General features: G+C 37.7%; 1 protein-coding gene across 4 annotated transcripts; it reads right to left on the bottom strand.

The window, feature by feature from the left end:
* Positions 1–633: 633 nt before the first annotated feature.
* On the bottom strand, positions 634–17535 carry LOC149019500 (protein SEMI-ROLLED LEAF 2). 4 transcript variants are annotated; one of them, XM_089153505.1, is made up of 20 exons: positions 16900–17534; positions 16638–16817; positions 15114–15188; positions 14910–15025; positions 14441–14555; positions 12516–12644; positions 12348–12395; positions 11651–11847; positions 11285–11481; positions 10069–10352; positions 9807–9956; positions 4946–5359; positions 4665–4814; positions 4376–4451; positions 4150–4274; positions 2885–3076; positions 2654–2794; positions 1833–1970; positions 1080–1286; positions 634–889 (listed from the first exon to the last, which is right to left on the bottom strand). In XM_089153505.1, the coding sequence occupies exons 2-20, from the start codon at positions 16770–16772 to the stop codon at positions 773–775; spliced, it is 3006 nt and encodes a 1001-aa protein (XP_089009631.1). In that variant the 5' UTR covers positions 16773–16817; positions 16900–17534; the 3' UTR covers positions 634–772. The 4 variants fall into 4 exon arrangements, with proteins under 4 accessions (XP_089009631.1, XP_089009632.1, XP_089009633.1 ...); XM_089153506.1 differs by having other exon boundaries at positions 17039–17534; XM_089153507.1 differs by having other exon boundaries at positions 15114–15185; positions 16638–17535.
* Positions 17536–18385: the final 850 nt, after the last annotated feature.

Raw genomic sequence — 18385 nt, 5'->3', positions numbered from 1 at the left:
CCATAAGTAATACCCCCTATATATAAACAGCTCTTGTTCAAAAAAAAAAAAAAAAAAAAAGAGCAAATTTCCCCCTTCATTTTTTGGGGGTGTGTTTGTAAAAATACACAATAGATCTAGATAGGTTTAGCTGTAAATCAGCCACACGCATACAAAGTCTTCTTAAGGTTTGTAGTAGAATCAAAATCAGTGCAGGAGAAAATAAAAACATCATCAACCAAACCAAACATTAGTAATAAGAGGAGAGGTGTAGAGTATGCTCCTTGTGAGCCTAGATGCACCCACCTGAACCCTTGGGGACAATGAACTGGGTTCATGTGGGCTCAAAATGAGCATCCTCATGCACGAAGCAAAGCCAAAATTAGTGCTTATGTCTGTAAGCTAGGATCAATGTCCTGAAGTTTGGGGCCTATGCCTTGTGGGTGTACCACATTCAAAAAGTATCCAGACCCAGGTTTTCCAGCCACTTGTCTTATACTTGGTACAATCATGGGATTTCTTTGACTAACTTACTCCTGTAGCTGCAAGTTAGTGCAATTAAAAACCATGTGCATGTGCAAAGCATGAATACAAGCTTAAGCAGAGATTTTGTTATACTCACATTTAAGGTAACTAAAAGGGATGAATTACATGTCCTACATATGATTGTGCTAAGTAGTAACAGGTAATAACATGATAATGGAAATGATAGATGGGTCATGGTGGATTGCAGATCTACAACTTTACAAGTGTGCATACATGCAGATTGGTGATAGGCGCATGGTAACTATTGTCATTGACAACCCGCTGCTTTTAAGAAGTTGTCAAATGGACTGGCAGGAGGCAACCTCAGTGCAGACCAAGGCTCGGTTGGCAATACAGTTAGAATAGATGCATCATCATTGATTATCTGTTTGAAATAGAAAGTATGATATTAGATTAATGAAACAAAGAAGACTGAACCAACATCTACAATGGAATTGATCCTAAGTCGCAACAAAGTTTCCGTTGTATGATAAATATACTTGTGTAATGCTGCAAAACATTCTTTTAAAGACCCATGGTATCCAACAGACACCGACAAGTTGAGTAGAACTCACCTCTTGTACAGCAGAAGTGCCATTTGTAGAGGTGGTCAAGGATGGCTGGTCCACTGATCTTGCGTCATGTGTTTCACGGGCCAACCAACTGGATAACTTCATCCGGGATCCTGTGCCTAGGGCCTCACACTGACTAGCCATCATGCTGTATGGAAGAGGTGACGTTGATACAGATGTGCCAGCCACTTGGCCAGCCGCTACAAGTGCCTGACAATAACATGTAAGTACATTGAAAAACTAGAATGCAACCAACACTATAAAGACAATTTGCATGCAATTTCCATGCCCTTGGGTTACAGAAATAGAAAGCCCTTTCAAAGCATGCTGAGATAAATAATAAGTGCAAGCATGCTTGACGTAAATCTTAATTCTTTTCACTACACATGCCAAAAATATAATCAGAATGTAGATAAACATGTGTATATATCAAACCCTCACAACAGACACCAAAGGTGTCTGTTTGGAGGAGAAGCCTCCTCTCAGAGGCCTCAATAGATACATGACCTACAGACCAACCATTATGCAAGCTTAAGAAAAGACCACTTCTGGAGCCAACACAGTGATTCAACCCACCAACTGTAACGCACACACCCTGAGACCTGAATACAGTGGTACACTTGCTAGCCACGTTTCCAGGTCATCCACTACAACTGGAAAGTCCCAAGTGTGTTAAGAATTAGAAATATCATCTAATAAAATGGTCACTTATGCAAGCATTTACAAATCCATGCTAGGAAATGGCGAGATCATTACTGATTCCAGAAGCTGCCCAACACTGATAACATGGGACAAGGATCTCGAAGAAGGCATTTTGGAGACAAGGCGGGAGATGCCAACAACAGATGGTTCACTTATTGCATCATCCTCAACTGAACAGTTGGCTTGGAAATCCTGCAAATATCAGGAGAAAATACACATCAATACTCTAATATGATACATAATCAATATGTCCCGGTTTTAGTGCAACTAATGTGTATGATTCGGCATAAACTCGGTTTTGGCAACGAGTGGGTTGTGTTGCCTGCTCAGAATTGTAACATCCGAAAATGAAGGACCCGACCCATTTATCAATCAGGTCGGAAAATACTAAATTGAAGCTGGTATTGTTCAGACTAGTCTGTTGGTAGCTCATCATACAGACTTGAAACAGCTACAGGCTTTACCATAACCTAGAAAACTGGGGTTCATTTGGCATTGCAGGTCCATTTTCACCAATCCTAGGTGTGAGTGGACGGAGGTTTGGAGATCCAAGGCGTGGACCTGTAACTTCATTGATATCAATAGAGTAACCACAACATAATTGCAAGAGGGAGAAAGAGAAGGCAAAATTAAAGGATCTGTTTGTCTTTTTATAAAGATAGGGCTATGAGCCATGCTTAAATATCTTGCCTACATTTTCTCAACACATTAGAGAACTGAACTTCAATAACATGGGCATATATTTCTGGCAACTGGAGGAAATTTAAAATCTGGAACAGAAGACAGCTTTAACAGAGAAATCTGTCATTCAGGTCAAGTAGCTGCATCAGAAGTACAAACTAAAGTGGATTATGCTATATATCAATGAAGCATACCCCATCAAAAGAGAGTGATTCCTTCGAAAGAGAAATTGTCCGAAGATGGTCTATGTCAAGTACAGATTGTGGGCCAAACATTATGGCATCATCTGGAGTGAATGCTCCTGACAGTTGCCTCGCCAGATCCTCAGCATCCAGCTTAACAAGATCCAATAAAAACTACCTCAGTTAGAAACACAGATATAGGTCAAAAACTGCAGCATCCAGCCACATACAGAAATGGCATACCTCAGTGGCCCTAGAAAGGCTTCCAACTATGATGTCCCTTATAACCTGATTAGATTCATCAGCAGTCTCCCTTAATTTAGAGAGCAAAGAGTTAGCAGCTTGATGGTCAGCAGCTGAACCATACTCCCTCACATTAGCCTGAAGCTTTACATAAAGTTGAAGGTCATCACCAATGCCCAAGAAGGGATCAACCTGGATTTGGAGGAAAAATTACAATTGAGTAGAGAACTGAAAGTGAATACATGAGCCAAAAAGTCTCCAAAAGTACAGATCAAAAGTTGCATGCTAAAACCGAGTATGGAAACAAACAATAGGACTGGCAATAGGAAAAATTGTACCAAGGACTAATAACGAAATTGTTAAAACTAACAACAAGAAATCACAAATAGAAAGAGAAACAAATCAAAGCAACGCAAAGATCTAATGGGGTTCACACACCAACGTGATGTGCTACGTCCACAGGCAAAAAGCAACTTTCACTATGTTGGAAGAAGATTACAATGGAGATCTCTCACCAATTGCCAAACCGGCATTACAAAAGCCCCACCCAGAACCCTAGGGCAAAAATCCCAAACTCACAATCTATAGGAGAAAGTAAGGTACATGTTTATAGAGTTTAAACCAGGTAAACTGCTCGACCCATGTTGGCCCAAGCCTCAGCTCCATCATGGTTCTCAATCAGATTGCCCACCAAAATATGTTGGTGCCAACTCAACCTTCAAAGCTGGGTACAGGATTCGGGTCACACGTAACAAAAATAATTGTGTAGCAGATACCAAACAAGATAACTGTCACAACATGTAATTGATAGATGTTCCTTAGACAGGGTTGCACTCAATCTATTACAGACCTTAGCAAAATCTTGAAACATCTATATACAGCTAAGTAATATTAAAAGACGAAGACCTAATCAAATTCAGGACATGGCCTTTTTGCATCAAGAGGGGGCTCCATGAAACTGTTTCATAAAATGCTGCAGCTTCTAAGAAGTCAAACACCTAGACAAAGTCTCATGTAGATGATCTAGAAAAAACATAGGCAGTCCTATATAATGATTCTCGCCCCTTGATTTAGTGAGTATTTCTCGGTCCAACATGCCCCTCACCACCTCTTTTACACTTTTTCCAGTACTTCCTTGACTTCAGCTAATCTGAACCTTCTATTTCTGACAAGAATTTTACCTTACACGTACAAGGAATGTGTTAACATCATGCTGCCTGTTAAGTTATATTTATGGTAAAGCAAACCAAGACAAGAAAACTTACAAAATTAGAAATTGCAGACTTAAGCAAATCATTAAGATCTGGAACATTATACATCTTTGATGCGAACATCAACATTGCTGTTGCTAACATAAAAAGTGACCTCTGACATGATGGAAGAAACGTTCCTGTCAATTAGATCACAGAAAGAAGTCAAAGAACTCGTAAATTCATCTTTTTTCCAAGTTCAAGTGGTCTTACTACCATACAGAATTTCCAACTGTAGTACCGTTAAAAGGCTCCAGAGATATATTTCTGAGAGAAATTGGAAGATGAAAGAATCCAACAATATTATGATTGGCGTCCTGCCACATCAAAGTTTGAAAAGGTTAAGTTAAAAAAAAACCTGGAATGAAATGGATCAGTTTTAGGTGCTTAGAGAGCATTTGAATGCAATAAAATGGTTTTCATCACAGTACTGAAGTACTGAAAAAACAAAATGGATCCAATCTTATTAATTACTTCCAAGACAAATTTCAACAAACATATCACACTTCTACAATTGAGTGAGCTCTCACCTTAAGGCGTGAAGCAATAAGAGTTACAATAAAGGAATGAGCTATAGCTTCAAAATTTGAAGGCAAGTTATCCGGAATATTGGCTTGTATCCATAAAGCAGAAAGCAATTGGGATGTTTGGTCCTCACTTAGTTTAGTAATTCTGGGGTCCTGCATATTAGAAAGTGGAAAGAGATACTGGTTATGACTTGATATGCAAGAAAATAAATGTGCTACCTATCAGTTATTGTTATGCACTCCTTGAAAATATAATAGGAGATTGCATGAACCCCAGCACTCACTGCCTCTGTTAAGCTGGCTTGCCCAGTTGTCATGTCAATGATGGAACAACTTATTTTGTGAAAGTTTGGCGAGTTTATGCAAGCCCAGCCCTGTTTTCGTTCTTCATCACCAGATTCTGTATCCTTAGGATCATCTTGAGTATTACTCCCATGCTTTCCTACTATCGCATTGCCCTTCTCCCTGCGAAGCTTTTCAAGTAGAGCAGTTGTGGAAGCAAATGCTGATGCAGTTTTGGACTTCCACTTCCTTTGTTCATATAGACTTCCAGACCGTAAATATGCGAAGTCATGCCGGGGATTGTTAGATGATGGAACAAGGATCACAGCAAATATCTGGTGTGCTCCAATACGAGCTTCAACATCTGGATGCATCATTGTTTTCAAAAGTTGGAGGAAAAGTAGTTCTGGGAAGATCTACAGGAACAAAAAGAAAATAAAGGAAGAGTAGATAAGTACAATAACTGAATAACCTCGATATCATTTTACAACCATGCAATGTCTTCGTGAACTATGGGGCTAGGCTATTGATTGTCAAATGTGTACTTAAAAATCAGTTGACATTCAACTCACTAAAACTGCTAGGAACATCAGAGGGCCAGTCATAATCCTTTCCATTTAAATATTTTATTATAGGTACCAAAGGAAAACCTTGACACAGGTCAGAGAACCAGACACAGTTTACAAGTCAGTATTAAAATCACCATGTCAAATGCTGCTGCTGTTTTGATCGAACCTTCCACTATAGGGCCTCCTTATATATTATAACTAGTAATCATGGTGGAAAGAAATATGTGTAGCAATAACAGAGTATTTTTAAAGTGTTCCATACCATAAATATTTTGTATGGAATATCCAGTATCTCAACTATTTTGGGTCATCCATTAAAGGGAAAAAAGATTTGTGCCAATTGCCAAATGCCAATACAAAGAACAAAAATGCAAGCCAAATTAACTTACTTAAAAAGATATTCCCTATGCTATTCTAACAATACAAGATAATCAAGAATGCCCCCCCCCCAAAAAAAAAATTTATTCCAAAAAAAAAGAATAAAAAACGAAGAAGAAACCCAAACAACAAAGCAAAACATAGAATGTCTCTTATAAATCCCAAAAGATGGATCAGTCATAGAGTTTAACAATTATCAGTTACAAAATATGCAACCATCAATTTTGTCTTGGTTCTTACAAAACTAGAACATCTCGGTGTTTGGCTGTGTGAATAATATTTTCCACAGACTTTCTCTTGAAGTGGATATCATGGAGCAAGATGCTAACCCGGATTGGAAGCTCATCCAGGAAAAAAAACTAATGATGGTTTGGGCCCTGGAGGCCGAAGAAATGTTTTGGTTTCAAAAGTCGAGAGGTCTGTATATTTCGGATGGAGATGAAATACCAGATTTTACCATCTAGCCAGCAAAGTTAATCTCCACAAACGTGGAATTTCATCCATTATGAATGATGGAAAGTTGTTCTCTAATCCAAGTGAGATTGCTGGAGTTTTTGCTAATCATAGGAAAACACTATCAATGCTCTGAATCACTTGACCCAGATTTCATTGAATGCCTTTTTCCGCCCATTAACTTGGTTGGAGGGTCTTTGTTTGAAACACCTAATTTGATAGAGATCAAGAGTGCAGTGTTTTCTTTAGGACCTCACAAAGCACCTGGTATCAATGGTTTCAATGGATTTTTCTATCATAAAATTTGGGAGCTAATTAGCAATGGCTAATTAGCAATGTTTTCAAATTCATGTCTGATTTTTTTCTCAAATGGAATCCTACATCATGGTGTTAACCATACTCTTTTGTGTTTCATCCCCAAAAAAGACAATGCCTCTCTGGTTTTTGAATTTAGACCCATCAATCTGTGCAATGTGTCCTACAAAATAATTGCCAAGATCATGGCAAAACGTTTGAAAACTTTTTTGCCTGGAATTATCTCCCCAAACCAAGGGGCTTTTGTGGCTCAAAGGCAAATCACGGACAACATTATGACTGCACATGAAATCTTCCATCACATGCACAAAAACACGTGGAAAGAAATGTTTCATCGCTTTTAAACTGGATATGTCTAAAGCTTTTGACAAAGTGGACAGAGGTATGTTAATCAAACTTTTCAAATTCTTTGGGTTTGACGATAAGTAGTGCTTGCTTATCCGCAAATTAATCTCTTCTCCCACGTTATCTGCCAAAATTAAGGGATCCCCGTACTCTTGGTTCTCGGGAGCACGGGGATTGCGACAAGGATCCCCGCTTAGCCCATACCTGTTCTTATTAGTTATGGAAATCTTATCTCAGCTCTTAGATGAGTAAAGATCTCTTAAACTGCTAAGTGGAATAAAGGTTGGGAGGGGTGCACCGAAATATCTCATTTGTTTTTTGCAGATGATACATTCCTGTTTTGCAAGGCAGATACAAAGGAATTGCTAGCACTAAAAGCAGTTCTTGAACTTTTTGCGGATCTCACAAGGCAATAAATTAACCTAGAGAAAAGCGGAGCGTATTTCAGTCGGAATGTACCCAGTGAAGAGCGAAAATTGTTACTATCAATTTTAAGGGTCCCATAAATCGAAGGAGAAACAATGTACTTAAGATCCAAGTTGATGTCAGGCAAAGGGAAAATTAAAGCAATGCATTCAGTCATGGATCGCATGACCAAAAAATTGGCAATGTGGAAGGCATCAAATTTGTCGTTCGCTGGTAAAGGCGTTTTGATGCAATCATCAATTCAATCAATGGCTCTCTACCAAATGCAGTGCCTAAGATTCCCAAAGACAATATGCAAGAAAATCGATGCACTTTGTCAAAAATTCTGGAATGGACAACCCAACAAAAGCAAATAATTTAATCTCATCTCATGGGGGAAGATTGCCAACCAAAAATCATTAGGCGGAATGGGCTTTAAAAGAATGGAGGATTACAATTTGCGCTACTCACTGAAACAAGGTTGGCGCATTCTCTCAAATACAGATGCACTATGGGTACAAATCCTGAAAGCAAGATATTTCAAGGATAGAAGTATTTTTTTTATCCTAAAGTATACACAAGAAAAGGGTCATGGATATGGAACAGCATTGCGAGGATTCTACCCCAGCTACGAAATATGGTAACCTGTAATGTTGGAAAGGGGAATAAAACCTCCTTTTGGTTTGATCCATGGGTACACCCTAAAACAGGCAAGATGACAACAGTACAAGACTTCACAAGGTGGCCACGACAGGCAACAGTGGCAGAGGTGGCAAATGAATTACACAACTTGAACAAGGAGATACCTTTATCCTCCTCTAATCCCACCCCAAAAATAACTATTCCAATAATCCTACCGGATCAAGAAGACTCTCTTGGTCCTCTATTTCTTCAAATGGAGAATTCTCAATCAAACTGGCATTTAAGGAAATAGTCAAACAACACTTCATGACCATGGACTACCAATTTACGAATTAGTGGAAACATACGTGGAAGCTACCTATACACCCTAAAGTTAAAGTTTTCTTTTGGCGTGTTCTAAATGCAGGCTACTGGCGCAGGCAAAATTAGCTCAATGGTTGCATACTCAGCCTAAGTGTGCATTATGCGGGAAGGAAATTGAAACAATTTGGCATTTATTTTTATCATGTGATTCGGTGAAGAGAATTCACGCGGCAGGACCTTTGAGATTATGCACGGAAAACTAGAGTGACACCTCTCTTTTGAGTTTGTGTCAGAACATATGTTCACAATTAATCTTGTCCTGTTTCAAATGGTTTATGTCTGTATTCATAATCTCATGCTATTTCATTTTGAAAGAAAGAAATGATAGGGTGTCTAATCAAAAAACACCCTGCCCCCTCAAAGTGTTAGCAAACATACAACACTGGATTGTAGTTTTGAAACTACAAAATGAGGAGAAAAGATTAGCATTACCAATGAACACTAACAGGCACCTCCAAAAATAGAAGAAAGCACTAACAGCACAATAACGGCGTCAAATGGTATGCGATTCATCTCTGCTATTTCATTTGAAGAAGAAATGATAGGGTGTCTAATCAAAAAACACCCTGCCCCCTCAAAGTGTTAGCATACATACAACACTGGATTGTAGTTTTGAAACTACAAAATGAGGAGAAAAGATTAGTGATTATACCAATGAACACTAATCATGTAGCGCCTCCAAAAATAGAAAGAAATTATTGCACTAATATACCACAAAATAACAAAAATGTTTTGATACGTGCAGGGATTTTTAACAAGCAACTAGGAGCGGCAAGATAGAGCATCGGGAGATGTAAAGATGGACATCTACAGTCTATCAATTTTGGAAGACAAAGCACAAAGGCACTGTTGGAAGCAACGGTTTTGGGTTACAATTAGGGATGAATAAAGCAGCCAACGACGGTATACAGATAGAAGAAATATGGACTAACTATCAACAGTTATCAGATCTTCTACCTTGGCCGTCAAGAGGAACATGGCCTCTTGGGGAATTACAGATGTTAATGAAGCATGCCAACGCAACAAAAGAAGTCACTTATGACAAAATCCCGAACTCTATGCTCCAAACCTCTTTTGAACATTTAGCTTATATGGCATCTAATCTAACGGATAACTATAATAGAACATTATCTAATTGTTGTATTTGCTTTCAGAATGTTTAATTAATGAAAAATTTTCTTTTATCAAAAAAAAAACACTGTTCAGAAGGACTCTTGTATGAAAATTCAACCTCTTCTTAATTGGCCAGGAGTGCAGACTACCAGGACAAAATGGTCCAGCACCCAGTTCACTTCAAAAATTAATATTATCAGAGTGAAACTCATTTTTGGGCAACACAGGGATGAAGCACTCCAAATTAAGAACACCACCAAAAAGGATATCAACTTCATACCTGCTGTGAATGCAATGTCCCGAATGCTACAGAAATTACATGAGCTAGAATCAACAATGACCCAACAGTTGCCTTTGCAACAGAACCCACAGATGGAAGCTTCTCCAGTGTCATTGCCATCAAATCAAACAGTGGTTGAGCATCACAAATCTGGCAGAGGCCAACCCAAAATTTAGTTTATTAGGCACAACAAAACCTCAGAGATGAAAATTAGGAGTACCCACGAAAACAAAAATGTGCAAAGAATATGCATAGCGCTTACTCCTTTGGCAACTTCTAATAAGCAGTCCTCAATGAATGTCTGGAGTGAAATGTTCAAGTTTAACTCTTGCTGTCCCACCACTTCAACTGTTGCCTGAAGGGACTTCCTCAAATGCCTGCATAGATCACTGACAGTCCCAGTTTCAGACACTATGGCTCGTGTTCTGAGTTGTCGAGCCAGAGCAGTAGCAATCTGAACAATATCAGTTTTAATTTGTGGATCTAGTGCGACATTTTTGTGATCTAGATGTCGAATGACAGCAGCCAAAATCAACTGCTTACTTCCTGTATGTAAGAAACGGAGACACAGTCAAAATAGGAGTAAAAGTAAACAAATATATAAGATTCAGATAAAGACGAAACACTTTGAAGGGGAAATAGGTCGAGGGAGCATAAACATGTGAGTATTCAAATGAGAATAAAGGTGAGGTTAAACCTAAAACCAATGCTCAAATATTAGAATATATGATTTGCAAGGAACCATAGAATGAGAACTGGCTGAGATCTCAATTATCTTCTTTTTTGGGATTCTGAAATCAGATGGATATGAGCTAATCGGAAACACGTCTTCAATTCAACCAAAAACAAAAAAGTGTACCAACTCAGCAATACCCCAGTCGAACTCAGTTTTTTAGGTGACCAAATAAGGCTCCAAAACCGAGTTCCCAAACCATGCAAGGAAGATGACCAAATAGAACCAGTAAACCCAGGGCCCAATCCAACTGTTTGATCTCCCAGCAACAATAAAGACAAACATAAAAATATAATAGAACATGGTAAAAGGAACATTAGTTTGCAAGGAATTGTCAAATCTGTGACATGAACATCTAAACAGTAACTCAAATAAATGGTATATCTTTATGTAGCCAAGAAAATCTACATGGAGGTTGATGACTTCAAGAAAATATTTCCATAGCAATAAGATAAAAGATTCTTCAAAGTTATTTACGTCTGAGTTGCTTCTCTGGCTTCAAGTACAAATTTATTTAAAAAAAAAGAAAAGGAATGCATGATAGAGAAATATAACATGAAATTGAAGGTCAATATTGTCAATAAGCAGCTTCCTGCAGATATTGAATAATTTCATATCAGAAGCTTAATTATAAATAATATGTATAACTTCTACATCCAACTGGTAGAAACAGATGAATATTACATGTCAAATACCAAAAAAAAAAAAAAAGTTCGGCAAGAGGATAGAAAAGGCACCAAAATACCTGCAGTGTCCACAAAGTAGCACATATCAGAAAGAACAACCATAGCTAACCCCTGCCTAGGAACCCATTGCCTTCCGTTATCAAAGTAAGCGAACATTGGATCCAAAACCTGGTGCATTGTCGTACTCTCCTTAGCCAATTCTACCATTTTCTGGACACAAATTTGAGCCCATATTTTTGGATTGTCAATCTCTTCTCTGTTGTGCAAATAAACAAATGTATTAACCACAGTCCACTTGATCATTTCTTATCTTTGGAGCAATGGAAAGAAAAATCCTCCATCAGAAAAAGAAAAAAAAATGAGAAACAATTACTAAAGGAACCCCCACTTTTGGAGCTAAAACATGTGAGGTTGCTCATTATTACTTGGTCAATAGAGTGCAATCTTTTCTTTCTCGTCTTGGCCTAAGGTAGATCAGGCTTAGATCACTACTGATATTTGCACCACCTCTTGCTTCACATCTAACCACTTCGTCAACCCAATTATGATCTGGCTCCACTCTTTCACCATTATCTACAAGATTTATGTCTGCTTCATAGTTCTCCAGTGTGGCATACACAATCTGCACAAGTTATAAGTCCTTAATTTAGAAGAAATCCAAGATTGAGGAACTCAATTGAACTAATATAGCTTTTGAGATCATACAAACAGAAGCTTAAATTGGAAGCATATTTACAACTAGAGATAATTGACTATCAGACTCGCATTCATACATGAATCTACATGTTTTAATCATAACGTGCTACAGGTTTACAACCTGTTGGACCTATGTAACTATCATTACATGTGTTAGCATCAGACAAACACAATGCATGATGGGTAACGTACATGTCAACTCACTAACCTCATAGGACTAAATGCAGTCTGCAGACATGGCCATACTATTTTACACATACATCAATACGAGTAACATGTCAACAATTTGAAAAGAGTTTGAAGTCTCAAAATACCAGCCAAAAATCAAGACACAAGAGATGAGCTCCACGTAAAATTATTTCACAAGAAAACTTCTCTTGTGGTGAAATAGCCAATGCATGGTAAAACAATAAAAAAACTGCTCACCTCATCAAAACCATCAAGAACATGTGAAAAATCTGCCATGAAGCACACCTGAAACATGGAAAATCAATTGCCTCAGTTCCTATTAGATGGAGGTGAGTTCAAAAATGACTGTGTTCATGCCGCACTAACAATAAAACATTACAGCACCGAAAAAAACCACTAAACTACCATGGCTGAAAGGCATTGCAAACTTGATGCCCTCAAGAAGCACTTGCTATAATCTTCCCCAGGCTCATGTGCAAGCATACATACTTTGTGAACTAATTTCTCAATACTGTGAGCATAACTTCCATCTGCCTGTTAATGCAAAACGTAACAGTAGAATCAGCATAAAAAGTAAGCATCCCATTGTTCATTTATCAGACAAAAGTAATCATGACAAATGGGATCAGCACTCAAAAAATGAGAAATGAATTACTACATCATTATCAATGAAAAAGAAAGGAAAGTAATGCCAAACACATGTCAAGGTGTTTAAATAAACAAAGATATCAGGAACTTTGTCAAGGACAAAAATCAAACCTATAAGTTGATGGCACCTAGTCCAAGTACACAACTGGCACAAATCCACAATCCAAGCACCATTTTCTAATCCAATTAGATATAATCGAATGAATGATCCACTTTAAGATCAAATGATTGAAGAGGATCTCTTTATAACAGTTGTAAACCAATCCACCCCCTCTCCCCCCCCCCCCCCCCCCAAAAAAAAATAAATAAAAGAGCAGAAAACAATAAATATGTGCATCTGTAAATCTAGAATGCATAGTCTACATATTTTTCTTCAAATTGCCTGATTGTTCCACTTCCCTTCAATTCGCAAAGACCATAATTTTCCACCACAACCCCTTTTATTACACTTTTTTTGCCAACACGAAGAAGAAAAAAGTCAAAATAGTCTACTAACGATCAGAGAGTGTAATTTAAAATCCATTTCCCCATAAAATTGTTGAGAGTTGCACAGGCTTAGTGCACATGGACCAAGGCTGCTGCCTTGGTGCGCAAGCCTTGGACAGCTGGGTTAGTGTGTTGGTGAGTTACATTGTTTCCTTTCTTGGAGAAGAATCCTTAGTGCACAAAGTTTGGGAGAGTTGGTTTGCATAGTTTCTATTTTCTAGTTTCTTTCGAATTTCATATTGTAACAAACTACAAGCACCTACTGAAGTGCAACCGCAGGGCAGAAAAGAAAACAGAAAATCAGAAAATCAGAGAAGAAAAAAGAGATGAAGAAGCAGCAACAATGGGCTGCAATTCTAACTTAGAACTCCTAGAATCACAACCTCTTATTTATAGATCTCAATAGTCTAGATTACAACTTGGGAAGCAAGCCATCTTACCCTCTAACAAAGGAAATAATAAGTACATCTCATGGATTCATGAATAAGTCCAAAATAGAAAGAACCAAAAAGGAAAGTACATGAAATTAGAAAGAACTTGGAAATAGAAACTGTACTTTCTAATTCTCCTAAACCTTGATCACCAAATGAACCTTTTCTAAGAAACGAAAGTATGTAACTCAAATTCTGCAAAATTTGTGAATCAAGTCACCATCTCTAAAATTAGAAACTCAATAACTTGAGCACTAAGGCAACAGCCACAATCCTTGCGCACCGAGGCTGCGCAATTCTCAACACATATATTTTCCTTTTTTGGTTCTTTCTATTTTGGACAGGTTCATGAGTTCTATATTCTGCCCATGAGTTGTATTTTTCGTTTCAGAGAACAAATATTCTTGTCTCTAAAGTTGTATCATGATCCTTGGAATCTATAAATAGAGACAGCCTGCGATTCTAGGAGTTCTATCTAGAATCGCAGGCTCTTGCTGCTGGTTCTTCTCTTATCTTCTTCTTCTTCTTCTCTCATGTTCTCTTCATCGATTCAGTCATTGTTTAGGTTCTCAACAGCTGGATTTCTAACAAAAAACGGATGCTCAGCAAGCAGAAAAACCTCCTCATCCCTCAAGACTTTAAAAAGCAGAAGAACCATCCAGACTAAAGCCTTGAAGAGATTTACCAGTTTGCACATTGCAAAGGAGAACTAGAAAGATATACAAGTAGCAAATAGAAAATGATGTCAATTGCATCCGAAATCACCTGACTATGAATGAATCTGGTTAAAGTTTGGCACCCTAGAATGCGAACACTGTCTTGCTTTGTGTAATCCAAGAGTTCAACTACGACATTCAGTAGACTGAGAGCAAAGTATGCCCTATAGAACAAAAATGCATCAATGAGAAAAATATTTGAGAAAATGCCAAACAAATGTAATAAGGACATAAAGAGAGAAAATAATTATTGAAAACTAAAAGTCCAAACAAGGATAACTTTTAAATGGCACCAAAATCTGTCGGATATGAGATTGAACTTACTTCTTGTTGCCTTGAACCAGAAACAGAAGTAACAGTAGTTGGCAGTTCTAAGACATTAGGAAATTCAGACTAGTTTCATAGGAACATTCAAATCCTAAACAAACTTATTTCTAGAAATGAAACTCTATTCAACAACCGAAATTGAAGTAAAAGCTCAAGAATGTAAAAGGGGAAAGGAAAACTATTACACTTACATCTGCTCCTTGCACATGCAAAGCAGTTTATGGTATGCCTCTGTGATAATACCAATATATTTAATATGCTCAGACCGCAATTCTTTTGAGCATCTTTGCTCAAGATACTTGGCAATCTACAGCATACAACCTCCAAGTGAGTAGAAGCCACTGATACAGAAGTAATAAAAGGAGATTAAATCATGTTAAAACAGTGGAGAGTACCTTTGGAATTCGGAAGGGGTTCTTGGCAGCATATTCACACAATTTAATGATTTTTCGTTCATTTGGAGAACCCTTCTATAAAATACACAACAAGCAATTCTTAGCCTGGATGTTAAAAATATATGTAGGACTACTCTGTTTTATAACACCACATAAGATGGAGACAGAGGCATTCAAACAATGATATAGATATCCAACATGACTATCCTACAAACTCAATAGGAATTCGAACATTTCCGTATGAGAACTATGCTTATTTTCTCCATGCAGGAAGCAACATAAGTGTAGGCCTTGAAGCTATTACCTATATATTTTGTTCTCTGTATCACACACACTCAAAGAAAGAGGGATCCTTCATTATATTGGGGAAAACAAAAAAGGGTAAGCACCTTCACAGATGCAGCAAGTTAACCATTCAAATGAGAGATCAAAACCTAACCTGAAATTTTGCTGGCACATTTGCACTGCTTCATTAAGTCATTGAGGAACTGCTAATTTTCTATACCCATGTTTTAAAATGAATTTAACACTAAAAACAGGTGAACCTGATTCTGAAGGCTTCCACAAAAGCAGATTCCGAGGCGGCATTTTTCTTACACAGCTCTTTTTTTTTGGTACATTTCTTACACAGCTTTACCCCAACAATTTTGGCAAAGAGGCTGTTTCAATGCCTTGACCTCAGGCTACAACTGTTTTGAAATATATCGAGCTATGCTTATTTTCTCCACATGTAAGCAGCAACATAAGTGTAGGCTTTGAAGCTATTACCTATATCTTATGCTCTCTCTTTCACTCTTACACACAAATTTTTGCACAGAAAGAGGGTTTTCTTCATTACACTCGGGAGAATAAAAAGGGACAGCACCTTCACAGATCCAGTGGGTTAACCATTCAAATGCATCATCAAAACCTATGTTGGATTTCGCTGACATATTTGCACCGCTTCACTAAGTGATTGTGAAACTGCAAATTTTCTACACCAGTGTTTGAAATGTTCAGCACAATATCTAAAAGTTAAAGCCTACATCTTATGGGAGAATAGGGTATTCTGAAAAATGTTCAGAGCTTGTACACTCAAGTAGTTATAATAGAAAAAGAGCAGATTAGTCATAACAATGAAACCCGAAGTGTTATACCATAGTGTATAAACTCAAGCATTCAAGCTTCAAACGAATCCCGTCCCCCCAAAAAAGAGAAACAGCCAAAAAATCACAGAAGAAACTTTTCCCAGTCAATTCCTTGTCAACCAAAAACCATTTCATTATGACACCGTGATGATATTATGGTTGATGCGGAAGTCAGAAAACGCTCCAATAACAACGCTTCTGATTCTGAAACTATTTTACCCAACAAAAAAAACTTGATATATTATACTACCTGAACCAACAAAAGACAAGTTGATTTTAGTATTCCTCAGCAAATCTCACATAATGGGGTCAAAAACGCTTTACATTTATGACTAGACCACTAAAATGAAATCACGGAAGAAGAGAACATCAAGCAATGCAGTTGTTAAGAACTCACCAGGGATTTGGGGAATATCTCGGCAAGCAGCTTCTTGTAACGTTTGACGGGTTGCCTAGATCTCGACCTCAAAGCAGGACAGCAAACACACATGTTCCCGCAAACAGGAAGAAGTCTTCGGGAGATAACACCCATCTTTGGCAGAAATATTTCAAAAATCTAAAAAAAGGAAGCTCGAACCTAAAACATTCAAAGTTAACAAAAGAAACCAAAGCCAAACCGTCGAACTCAAAAACGAAAATGCATTAAAACACACACATACAGAAGTCAGTATAAAGACGAGCTCAGCAACGAAATCAACCCAACAATCCAATGCATAAAAGTTCAAAGACTTCAATGTATACGAGTTCTAACTTTTGCTAAAACTAAGAAAGAACAGTAGAAAATGTATACAAACTTACTATGCCGAGCAAGAAGCAAACCAGAGAGCGAAAAATCCAAACACAACTTGCACAGATTTTATGAAGAAACTGAAGAAATGAAAAAGAAGACAGAAAAAAAGCGCGTAGTTCAAGGAACGGAAACAAAGAAGATTATTAAAAAAATGAAGAAGTCATCACGTGAGAGAGGAAATCAATTTTAATACTGAAAATAAACTGATTTCTGTCAGAACTGGGAGAAAAAGCACTCTGCCCAACTGGAAAAAAGCTCTCATGGATTCATGGGGTCATGGCGGGTTTCAGTTCAACTGTTCAAACTTTTGTTGAATTGAAAAAGCTCTCATGGCCATCAATGGCGGGTTTTCCTCAATTTCCTTCCCATTTCTTTTCACTTTTTTGGACATAATAATAGAACTTTAAATTCTCAAACTGCATCTACAAAGCTGGTTTGGAGCTTTTACATAATACAAACACGTCCCTGTTCAGATTTTAAGAGTTCTTTCCGGTTGGTTGGATTGTGAGAAATCAGGTGGAATGTTGCTGGGTAATAGAGATGGAAAAAGGGAATCATAAATATGAAGGTACGAAGTAGGTAGAATTTTCACATGAGTCCAAATGGGGGAGAATTACTCCTAATTTAAAAATATAACTAGTGAGATAGGACATTAGAAAGAGTCAAATTAATCACATGGATTAGGAAGAAGGTAATGGAATCCAACAACCTAGTTAATTAGAATGTTATTAATATGGGATTGGTTAACCTATTTGTTTAGCAAGAATGGTTCATAATAAGCTTAGGGTGGAACCAGAATTTAATATAGGAGAAAATACCATTTATTAACTTTACCTTAAAAAAAAATCAATAAAAATAGAGTAGATACGGTATTTCGCACTCGAAAAAAATAACCAAATAATCAAAACACAAAAGAAAGAGAGCCAAGAGGAGAATTTGAACGAGGGGAGGGGGTGAGGGAGGCACTCACCCCTTGGCCCTGGAAGCTCCACTCCTATAGAAGCTTGACTTTGATAGAGTGTAGTTTGTTTTGCTTTGGCAAGTTTGTAACGTCTATAATAGCCCCGATCTTTGATCGTGTTGAGCCAAGTATGAGTCCTACCATGCTAGTGTTTCAAGTAGCTGATGAACGTGGGATTGCTTCCTCTTGATGCTAGAGTTTAAGTGAAGCTGTCCCCCTCTACCAATAGCAGGTCCACCATGCACTAATCAAACATTTATCAAAAAAAGTATGCATTCAATCAAACTATTCATGGAAATGCAAAGGTGTTCATTTAATTTCTTCCCGGACATAAATTAGTTATGTATAATAAAAGCTATAGGAACTATCTACCAAACCTTAGAGGGATAAAGTC

This window comes from Hakea prostrata, chromosome 4 (assembly GCF_041222555.1).
Source record: "Hakea prostrata isolate BN-2017 chromosome 4, UWA_Hpros_2, whole genome shotgun sequence".
NCBI lineage: Eukaryota > Viridiplantae > Streptophyta > Magnoliopsida > Proteales > Proteaceae > Hakea > Hakea prostrata.
This window is presented reverse-complemented; position numbering and strand designations above follow the sequence as displayed.